This window comes from Micropterus salmoides, unplaced genomic scaffold (genome assembly GCF_014851395.1).
Source record: "Micropterus salmoides isolate LMB-PRFRI ecotype aquatic unplaced genomic scaffold, ASM1485139v1 Ms_hic_scaffold_10, whole genome shotgun sequence".
Taxonomy (NCBI): domain Eukaryota; kingdom Metazoa; phylum Chordata; class Actinopteri; order Centrarchiformes; family Centrarchidae; genus Micropterus; species Micropterus salmoides.
In genome coordinates, this window is record NW_024040041.1 from 33,285,696 (window position 1) to 33,296,878 (window position 11,183).

General features: G+C 43.5%; 1 protein-coding gene across 5 annotated transcripts; it reads left to right on the top strand.

The window, feature by feature from the left end:
- The first annotated feature begins 865 nt into the window (after nt 1–865).
- Nucleotides 866–10,950, top strand: sgf29 (SAGA complex associated factor 29). Of its 5 annotated transcripts, XM_038708688.1 has the most exons (11): nt 2,981–3,646; nt 4,514–6,957; nt 7,610–7,683; nt 7,766–7,841; nt 7,984–8,056; nt 8,808–8,872; nt 8,978–9,107; nt 9,354–9,500; nt 9,593–9,628; nt 9,836–9,998; nt 10,075–10,950. In XM_038708688.1, exons 3-11 carry the CDS (start codon nt 7,618–7,620, stop codon nt 10,189–10,191), a joined length of 873 nt encoding a protein of 290 aa, XP_038564616.1. In that variant the 5' UTR covers nt 2,981–3,646; nt 4,514–6,957; nt 7,610–7,617; the 3' UTR covers nt 10,192–10,950. The 5 variants fall into 5 exon arrangements, with proteins under 5 accessions (XP_038564640.1, XP_038564616.1, XP_038564634.1 ...); XM_038708712.1 differs by lacking the exons at nt 2,981–3,646; nt 4,514–6,957 and adding an exon at nt 866–1,165; XM_038708706.1 differs by lacking the exon at nt 4,514–6,957.
- Nucleotides 10,951–11,183: the final 233 nt, after the last annotated feature.

An 11,183-nucleotide genomic window follows, 5' to 3' on the forward strand; every position in this document is an offset into this window, starting at 1 on the left:
TAAAAAAGATATTTCAAATTTCCAAATACATGATGGCCTAAAAATGCTGGAGCTTTCTTCACACTGCAGTACTTCTACTACTCCAAACCTTAGAGGGGAATATTGTACTTCTTACTTCACTACATTTATCTGACAGCTTCAGTTACTTTACACATTAATATCTTTAATATGATGTTTTGTTAAAACTACAGCAGCAACATCCTGCTCTACATTAAGACCAACAGCAATAATCTGATGAGAGGAGATACAATAATACAACATTTTACTGCTTTAATACTTTAAGGACATTTTACTCACTTACCTTTACTGCAGTAACATTTTTACTGCAGGACCTTTACCTGTAACAGAGTATTTTACAGTGTGGTATTAGTATACTAATAGTATTCTAAAGTCCACTGCTGCTTGCATCCATGATTATCACACAGGTGCATCACTACACAGACGGGGGAACCTTCATATTGAACAACAATGAAGTTAAGTTATTTAAATGTATTTATTGCATTTTCTTTATTGTTTCACTTGCATGTAGAGAAAGGAAACATCAGGTGTGGAGGAGGCGCTCTCTGCTGCAGCGTTTAAAGTCTGACCTTCACGTCTGCAGCAGAGTTTTCTTGGTTTATCAGCAGCTGCTCGCTTCACACAGCCCTGACCTGTTTGTGTGTGTGTAGTTATCTCATGTCAGTCGACTAATCATTGTCAAACACCTCGTGACTTTTCAAAACAAACTTTGGACTGAACTTATCAGAGAGTGACGAAAGAAAGAAAATAACTTCCAGTGTCGGCTGATCTACAGACACGTGTTCTGGAAACCCGTGCACGTCTGTATTCACGTGCACGTCTGCATTAATGCTCAGAATAAATGGCTGACAGATGTAATGTCAAATTTTCATTAAAGTCTAATTCAGTATTTTTAAACCTGGGCCACATGTTGTTGGTGTTGGAATAACTCGTAGGTGCAGAAAGTTCTGAATCTGTGCAGTAGAAGCTTCAGCCGGCAGCTGAACTGTATTCCTTCCTGTCAAAATGGCGTCCGCAGAAAGAGCTCCTTGTTGCCAGCGACAGGCTCCGACTGTTACACCAGGTGTCTGACAACATCAGGGACTCCGGGTGACCCCCTTTTGTTTTTAACAGGAAACTGAAGTCTCGCTCTGAGATCTCGTGAGAGGTGAGTCGTTGCAGGGAGACGCCGGCGGTGGAAACGAGGGAGAGGAGTTTGTTGTGCACGTAGAGGAGCTGCAAGCAAGACTTCCTAACAAACTCCTCTCTCACACTCTCGCTTCCACTGTCGCAGTCTTCCCGGGGTGAAGTTAGTTTAATGCTGTTGGAGGAAGACGCCGGCGTTGGAAACGTGAGACAGTGAGTTGGAGAGAGGAGTTTGTTGTGTTGCTAGCAGCTCGGTCTCGCCATGGTGTTTGATTTTTACACCTTGTTAGCTGAGTTTGGCTGTTCCTCCTACCCAGCTGTTTCTGCTCAGTTAATGATTGTGTTTCAACCTACTTAATGACTTTATCATCATAATTAAACAAACATAATTGTTTAATCAAACACCTCATGATGTGCCTACAAGATCCCTGACTTTGTGCAAGTGCACCTGGAAGAACTGAAAGCAAAGGGTGGTCACACCAGATTTTCAGTAAAATTAGCTTCTGTTCACTTTCTGTTTTGTTCATTGATAAATATCCATTTGTGCAGTTATATTTGTGAAAGCATTCTTACTTTACAGCATCTTTTCCACACCTGCCTAAAACTCTTGCACAGTATATCTAGTTTTATCTTTTCACCTTTTACCTCATGATCATGTCCTGCAGCTTTTATCTTTTCTTAATTTTTATACCCTCTCTGTGAAGAAACAATATTTAGAAAGACAAAAAAAAAAAACACTTCACATGAGAAACTTCACATCACCGTCTTATTAGAACTTGTAACATTAAATAATAATCTGACCACAGAGCTGTCGTTTAAGGATTAACGGGCAGAAAAGAGCAATATTAGTTTGCTCCTCTGATTTAAATCTTATTTTCTCACTTCTCCCCTCACTTGTGCTTATTTCCTGTGAAAAACCGGATTGTTTTACCTCTTACACAAAACTACGTGAGAGGTTTAGAGGCAGAACGTCAGTGTTTGGTTCGGCCTGCGGTGGCTGTATGTATTGAGCCTGATAATACAAGTATGTTTTAACACAAGAGAATAAATGTTGCCTGGCAGCAGAGGGAAAAATCATGTCACACTCTGAATTTAAACTCCGCTCATCACGCTGTAATTACAGGCCTCAACATCAAAACAAACTTCAGTCACAAGAGCGTTCTGGTTTTAGTCACCGCATGACTCCCGTTTCTAACTGCATCGCTGAGCAGAGTCATTTACCACAGTGGAAAAACACACTCGAGACAGCCACAAGTTGTTCACGAGGGGGGAAGAGTTCAAGCTCCAGAAGGCAGGAGTTGAGACACATCCTCCATTACTGTGACTACGTGATCAAAAACCAGAGCTTCCTCAGGGTCAGCCAATAATCACACACAGGTGGAGGCTGTGAACACATCCAGCTCCTTCGTTACACCTGTATCGACACAGATAATAAAACTATACACATGAATTTTATTGAATCGGTACCCGATGCAAGTAAAAGAACAACTAAAAGGAACTTTACACATGGCTATAACTGGTATTACAACGCACGGTGGGCCGCTGTGTTGGTGGGTCTGGTGGTGAATCATCAGCTGAACCTGAGACTTTTTTTATCTGTCCGGCTGCAGATTTAACAGCAACCAGACCTGTACGTCCTCATACCTAAACCACAAAATAGGTTGATTGTCTAATGGCTCAAAAAAACATGCACAAGCAGGCTTCTACATTTCCAGAGTCAGGAAACATCACTGCAGATCCATCTCACCCCGGACACAACCTGTTCCAGCTCCTCCCCTCTGGGAGGCGCTACAGAGCGCTGTACACCAAAACCAACAGACTCAGGAATAGTTTCTTCCCACAAGCCATCACTCTGATGAACAGCTGACTCTGACTCACAGTGTTGTGCAATAACCCAGTAAAGCTGTGTTCACACTGAAAGCAAATCCAGCGTTTTGGGCGGCTTGATTGAAAAATCAATGCAAAAAGGTGAATTCCTGTGAATTCACTCCGAGCGGAGCGAAAGAGGCGTTTGTTGCGACATTCACTGGTCCTCACAAGTTTAAATTTTTCAACTTGGGGCGAGAAATTCGCTGGACGCGATGTTGCTAAAGCCTATCAGCGTGAGATTGTCCAAACGTCTCCGGCGGCTTCGGAGCGTTGTTTGGAGAGGACCTGACGAGCGGTGTAACGACAATCCGCTGGCCGACGGCGAGCTGCTAAAGAACGGGGAAGTTTACGGGGAGCAGCGCTGCAGCTTTTGGACAAATAAACACCGGTAGTTGATCTGGATTATTCTCTGACAGCTTCGCCGTTTGCCCGCGGGAGGAGCTCCAAGTAAACTGCTTTATTAAATTAGCTTTTTACTTTAGTTTTCGGTATTACACATCCAGTCCCACTGTTGTTGTTAGCGTTGGTTGTTAGCACCCAGAGCTCTGTTGGACTACGACTTCATATTTATATTAAAATCAGACAAAACTGGACATTACTTGGAGAAAGGAAAGCGAGGAAGTTGAACTACCTGGTGAGTTCAGAAAATATATGTCTGTAAATTTGTTCCAGCTGTTGTCGTACTTTACTGTGAACAGGTTAGCGTAGCATAACCCTGATTGATCCAAACTCCATTCAGAAAACAAACATTTTAAAAGTTGTTGTCCTGCTGTTCCGCTGACAGACCTGACAAAGCACGAATTCATATGTTTAACAAATCTGCATCATTATTATTATGTTTATGTTATTATGTTATTTCGGCATCAGTTTCACCCATTTATTGCTATTAAATCACAGCTAAATGTTTACTTTGGGTATATAGAGCTGGAGTATTCGCAGGTTGTGTTTATTCGCATTATCAGATTGTGTGTTGGGTGGTGATAGCGCAGTGGATAAAACACATGCCTTTGGTGTGAGAGGCCCAGGTTCAACTCCCCATTGTGACCCATCTACCAATGTTACCCTGAGCAAGACACTTAATTAAGCAATTATATAGCAATTGCAAGTCGCTTTAGATAAAAGCGTCAGCTGAATGAAATGTGAGTGACACATCCTTTTACACTATGTTCCATTGCAATGTATGTGTATGTTCACCTGTATTTCACATCCACCTCCAACATGTAGCCTACATAATAATTTGGCATTGCATTTTTTTTTTTTGAGAAGGGGAATCAATTTTCTTTCTTGTGGATACAAATAATCATTTAGTTGTACACCAAAGTAAAAATGCTCCATCTACAAGTAAAAGTACTTCTTTACTTTAAAGTCAAAGTTTCATGTAGTTTAAGCAGTAGCACTACTTTGATGAGGATTTTTTATGTTATAAAGTCATGAAAGTAATTAGTTTATCTTATCGTATGAAACGTTGAATCATCATCTCATGACTTTATTCTTTCCTCAGAGTGAGTCTCAGCTGGTTTTGACTTTCAGACGTTCAGTGAACGCCTCCTCCAGAGCACGACGTGACTGTGTGCAGGCAGAGCAACGTCTGGAGAGAAAAAAAGCCTCATGAACACAGCGTTCAGTCCCAAAGAGGGGCGAAAACAAGCCAGCATCACCACCCAGCTCCCTCTTTTCAACTTATCTCTGTTCATGAAAAACACAGCCGGAGCTTTTGTTGCTCTGGTTTCATGATGTTTCCTCTGAGCTGCTTGTTGTCGTCTCTCCCTCCTTCGCTCGTCCTTGACGAGACTCAGCCGGCTACAGTAAATATTTGCAGAAATATGAGCCGACCTGTCTGAGCGGTTAAAGCGTGCCCTCAGTTCCGTCTGTGCAGGAACTTGGCGTGCAACACACACACACACACCAGTGTACACACAGCGCTGGAAACCAGGTCACAGATAAGATGCCAGCTTTATGGCCTGATTCTGACTGGACTGGTGAATATTCACCACACTGCCTGCATTTTAACCTCGTTTAAACTAAGTTCACGCTTAATGAATTTTTGTCCCCATGCGGTATTCACATTCCTCCCAGCTCGCTGCTGAGTTTCATCTTTATTCTGAATAATCAGCCTGCTCTTCGGTTCCGACCCGAGACGGTTTTTGTGTCCAGACACCTCTGAGACGCTTTATCTAAAGATATGGTTTCCGCCCTGACCTCCAGCACCACCACGAGCAACCTTATCTTTTTATGATTTGAACAGTTTTTATTGTTGTAAACAAAATACAAAACATACAACTCATCATCACCCAACGTGCCGAAGGCCTCGGCTGTCAACTCAGGGCACTTCCTCCCATAAGATTTATGACAAGACAATAACCAGAATAATGAAAGCAGAAAGAGAGGCAACAAACTGCAAACTGAATAAATATATTATATAAACACGATAACGCATAACAAACGACTCCCCACAGCACGTGGCTTCTCGCCGGAAAGCTTCAGTGCTTGTTTCTAACGTAGGCGTTCAATCTAGAAAACTGTTAACATGACGTTGTTTGAAACGCTGCCACTCCGGCGTCTCACAAGCCCACCGTTGGACTGAAGGCCCCCCTTCATTCCTCCAACCTCTTAGAGTATGCTACGCCTACTTTTAGCGTTGAACTATGGCGCTGAAGGCGGCCACGTGCGTTGGTACCAGACCTGGAAGGACGTAACAAAGTGAAGCTATTTGACGCCCCGGGGAATGAGAACAGGCTGATTTTCTGTATCTGGGAAACAGCCTAAGTTCATTTAGCTTATCTGAAGGTGCTGTTATAAAACAGATGTGTTTAGCCCACATTTAAAATGATAAACTCGTAAACACGCCGGCCTCAGGTCGGCAGAAGTTAATCATTAATTCTCTGGATGTTTATCTGCCGACTGGTCTCAAAGTAGGAGACGGTTTGTACATGACATCTGGCCAAAGTGCCATCAAAACATCCTGTGAGCACAAATGAAAATGAAAGACGTCACAAATCAAACCAAACTGACGACACATCAGACCTCAGATACACAGACGCTGTTAAAAACGTGGTCAGACATAATTATTGTGAATTTTATGTCATTTTTAGTAGTGGAAGAAGTATTCAGAAACATTACAGTGTAGAAATATTTCAAAAGTCACACATTCAGTGTGTTTTACTAAAGTAAAAGTACAGAAGTACTACAAGCAGTACTTGTTGTTTTCTTCTTCTGCATATTTCATTACATTTTCCCAACTCAACACATTATACTTAAACCAAAACAGCGATGGCGACAATTCTCTTTTCAGAAGACCTTCACGGTTTACAGGTACAGGCTCTTAATAAATCATGAAAAGTGTATTTTTATGCAGTAGTGGAACAAGTACTCAATACCACAATACTAAATATACAAATAAAAGTCACGCATTTAAAATGTTACTTAAGCAAACGTACAAAAGCATCAAAATATAGTTAAAGTACCAGACATAAGTACACAGAATGTCTCTTTTCATAATGACATATATTACTGGATCAATACAACATATCAGCGTTGTAGCTGGTGAAGTTGGTGCTTATTTTAATTACTTAATATATGTATTGTAGGCCTACTTATATTAATACATCACATTTTATTTGTTGACTTTATTTCGAATCTGCAAAGTATCTGAAGCTCTCAAATAAAACTAAATGTAGAAATTATAGTAGTAGTAGTATTTGCCAAGTTAAGTATCTCTAACTAATGGACCGCAGTACTTGAGTAGATCAATTATTAATTTACTTTCCAGCAACTTTCAACTAAAAACAGGTTTCACATTATAATGTGCCAAACCTGCAGTTCCACACTCCGTCCACCTGGAGGCGCTGTGGAAAGCTGCTTTTCAGTGACACCACAGAAGAAGAAGAAGAAGAAGCTAATCTGTGTTAGCAAGTCGACAATAAACAAAGAGAAAACCCAAAAACGGTACGTAGAGTTACGTGTTGCGTTTAATAAAGAAGGGAAAGCATAAGATTTATATAAAGTTATCACAGCGGGAACATAAACAGCCGATGTTGTTGTTACACGAGCACAAACATCGTAGTTTAGCTAACAACCGTGCTAACAGTAGATAAACAAACCACTCGCTAACTTAAAGCAGTCAGCTAATGCCGCATTAATATTACACAGAGTGGTTATTTCCCGTTATTTAAAGTTTGCATTAGCGTTTCAGCAAGCCTTACTAAAACAAAGTTACGTTTTTTTGACGCCGTCTAAACCTAAAGTATAATAGTTGTCGCGTTAGCTTCAATACAAGCCACTTCATTCAAAGAGAAGTTACACCAAACTCCATTCATAATTCTATCAATTCTGACATCACGTACATTTAAGAGATATAAAAACATAGTAGAACAAGATTCAGAACTTGTACTTTACACTTCTTAATTCGGCTTTCATACATTATACTATTTTAATACATTATAGCTTAAATTTATAACATACCTCGTTCTGGTCCCACTAACTGCTTGTAGCTTCTATCAACACCCATGCCTTTAAAATTACAGCTTTTTCTCATGGGGTTTTGTATGTTTTGACGCTACCTCTAACAAGACTGTTTGTGAATGGCAAACTCTTGTAGGTGAGGACATGTCAGCCGACACGAAGATTGCCGAGCTGCTGACAGAGCTCCATCAGCTCATCAAGCAGACACAGGTAAGTTAGTGGCATTGGTGAACAGATTGAAACGGCTTCAGTCGGGTTTGTCATGTTTCAGTGTCCATGTCTGTGTGTTCAGGAGGAGAGGTCCCGCAGTGAACACAACCTGCTCAACATTCAGAAAACACATGAGAGGATGCAGACGGAAAACAAAAGTCAGTCGCCACATTTTAAAACCCCAACAGTCCTCACACCGTGTAGAGATGATGCCGCATGTTTTTGCTTTTCCATCTGGTTATTAGTTGCTGTTCAGCGAGTCCTGCTTCACTCAGATCTATTGCCTTGTGTCTCCTTCAGCCTCCCCATACTACCGGACCAAGCTGAGGGGACTGTACACCACGGCCAAGGCCGACGCTGAGGCAGAGTGCGGGTGAGTAGCCACAAACTCGTAACAGGGCAAACTTAGATTAATGTAGTGGCTTTCAAAGTGAACACCGGGGAATCCTCTGGGACAAGAGTCTTTTACAAGTTGATACAGTCCCTTAGAATAATCAGCACTTTCTTGACGTCTTGAGTCAGGGTAGGGGTAGTCACTTCATTGTGTCATCAGGTGGGCACCCTCCTTCCTCGGTGTTTTGGTGATAAGCCTAACACTGACACCTGGGAGTCCCAGGAGCGCCCCCCTCCGCTTTTAGCCCTCTTGGCCCAGATTGGACCCTTTCGTTTTAGCCACAGCCAGTTGCTGCTTCGCTCAGCAGCCTCTGACTCCTAACCAACAGCCTCGTTGTTGATGTGGCCGTAAAACCTCTGAAACCAACCTCTGTGGGGACCAACTGGGTTCGTCCTGCCTTGGCTGCTAGGTCGTAGTACCTCAGCCTTTTACGTTTAAACGCTTGACCAACTGCAGCCTCCCGTGGCACAGTTAGCTCCACGATGAACAGGGACTTTTGCAAAACCCTCACGTCCTTCATCCGTCTGGGTCGATGGTCTGGTATCTAGGATGGCAGTTGCTAAAGATTCATGACGTTTTGATTCGGTGAGCCTGTGGTTTTCCCTCTAGCGCCACCATCAAGGCATCAAATCATCAGTTAGTCGGGAAGTTTCCAGACGGCGTTCCTGCTCTGGTTAGGGTTCAAACCTCTAAATGCTCTTTGCTCACTCATTTCTTTTATTCCTCACAGCATCCTGCGTCACGCTCTCGATAAAATTGCAGAGATCAAGTCTTTGTTGGAGGAGAGGAGAATAGGTATGTGACTTATAAAGTTACGCTTGATTAAATTCAACCTTTTTGCTCTTTAATGTCTGCAGCAGCAGTTCTGTAACTTGTGTTTTTTTTAATTGTTTTTTGCAGCTGCTAAGATGGCAGGAGTTTACAGCGACAGCGACCCCCCCAGGAAGACGATGAGGCGAGGCGTCCTGATGACGCTCCTGCAGCAGTCGGCCATGACGCTCCCTCTGTGGATCGGCAAGCCGGGGGAGAGGTAGCTGCAGCCGAACACACTGTAGAGACCAGATTATTATGATCCATCTCACAGGGAGAAGTTACTGCTGGTTTTACTGGACTGCAGCTACGTGCACCTCATAAACTGGCAACTGGTCATCCTGTTATTCCAGAAAACTAGATATAAGACCTTAAGAGACCTGAACAGAAAGCAGGACACTGTGATCTGCTAAAATAACGTGCTGCATGTTGCGGATGTTTTCTCTCCCTGTGCGCTTCCCATCAGCCCCCCTCCTCTGTGCGGGGCGACTCCGGCCAGCAGCGACTACGTGGCCAAACAGGGCGACAAGGTGGCCGCGAGGGTGAAGGCCGTGGACGGAGACGAGCAGTGGATCCTGGCTGAGGTGGTCAGCTACAACCACTCCACCAACAAGTGAGCGCGCCACAGAGCGGAATATTCCAAATGTCAGGATGTGAAACGAAGAAAACTGACTTCATGACTTTTTTTCTTCTGTTCCCCTCCAGATATGAAGTGGACGACATTGATGAAGAAGGCAAAGAGTGAGTTCTCTTTAGTAGCTTCAGATTTACTGTCTGCTAACGCTGGAGGGAAAGACGTTGAGAAAAAAATATTGTTCACAAGTCCCAAATCTTGAGTCGAGTCTAAAGTGTCAAGTCGACTCGAGTCCACGTCTTTCATGGAGGATGTTATCAGCCAAACTGCTTTACGTGTATTAAAAGTGTGTTTTATTTGCTTTGTGTGAGCAGGAGACACACTCTGAGCAGGCGGCGGATCATCCCTCTGCCGCAGTGGAAGGCCAACCCAGAGACGGACCCAGAGGCCCTGTTCAGCAAGGACCAGCTGGTGCTGGCCCTCTACCCGCAGACCACCTGCTTCTACCGGGCCCTCATCCACACCCCGCCACACAGGGTGAGTTGATCCTACAGTCTCTTGTTTCTGAAGCCGTGTGCCTCCCAGACTAACGGCAGCGTGCGTGCGTTCGCAGCCTCAGGACGACTACTCGGTGCTGTTCGAGGACACGTCGTACGCCGACGGTTACTCCCCTCCGCTCAACGTGGCCCAGAGATACGTGGTCGCCTGCAAGGAGAACAAGAAGAAGTGACCCGACGGCTGGAGAGGAAGACCAGAGCGCGCCGAGGGACAAAGATGAAGCCTGTTTGGAAACATTTAAGTTCTGTGAAAACGCCACTGATTTCCATTTTTGTATTAAAAAGAACATTTGTAAAGAAGGTGATAAGTGGCTGTCAGACAAGCAAAAAAAAACCTATAACAGATCATTTTTTAATAATTAACACAGAGAAGAAGTGGAATGACCTACACAGACCTGAACACCTGAACGTCTCACAAGGGGGGGGGGCTGTGACATAAAACCCATTGATCCGAGTCTGTAATGACCAAACAAAGTACTGTAAAATACTCCCAGCATGGAGACCAAACTAGCCCTGATTTCTGAGTGTGGTGTTGATGTACACAATTGTCCCACAATGCATTGCACGGCGGAAATATGGGAGCTGTTCACAGCCGGAAACGGAAATCAAACTAACTCAGAAAGTCACGTTTTGGAGTCTTTTGCGCGGCTCGTCTGCTGTTGGTGTAAACAGGCTTCGGATGGAGATCTGTTGTACTGCACAGTGTACTGTAAAGATCAGTGTACTGTGTGTACTTTGTTCTCAGTTTGTCTTCTAAAGGGTTTTGCAGCAGGATGCAGAGGAGCCTTCAGGTGCTGTGGTGGTTTGGTCATTCTGCCTTCAGGGTCCCGTCTGACGGCCTAAATAGTGTTTGTTTGTTTTTTAAATGTGAAGAGAGTTCATGATTGTTGTGTGAAACAAAAACCTAAAGACCAGAGTGGAAAAACATTTTCCATGCTGCTTCTCTTTGTCTCTTATTTCCACACACAGCTTCAGCACCGAGGTCAGCCGGATTACAAGCAGCGGTGATAACTTACTAAGTACTTAAGTACACATTTGAGGTACTTATATTATCTTTCCACGCCTCTTTGGTGACAGCAGAATCTTTACAAATCAAACAGTCGATTCATGGAGGGTCTAATCAGCAGAGTCCGAAACAGAAGGAATGAGGTCAGTTCAGTCTAAC

Bases quoted from the DNA above. Each gene is read 5' to 3' on its own strand.
- sgf29 (XM_038708712.1), top strand. From the start codon at position 7,618: ATGTCAGCCGACACGAAGATTGCCGAGCTGCTGACAGAGCTCCATCAG. The intron at 9,108-9,353 runs GTAGCTGCAGCC...GCTTCCCATCAG, and splicing joins ATCGGCAAGCCGGGGGAGAG to CCCCCCTCCTCTGTGCGGGG. The intron at 9,501-9,592 runs GTGAGCGCGCCA...GTTCCCCTCCAG, and splicing joins TACAACCACTCCACCAACAA to ATATGAAGTGGACGACATTG.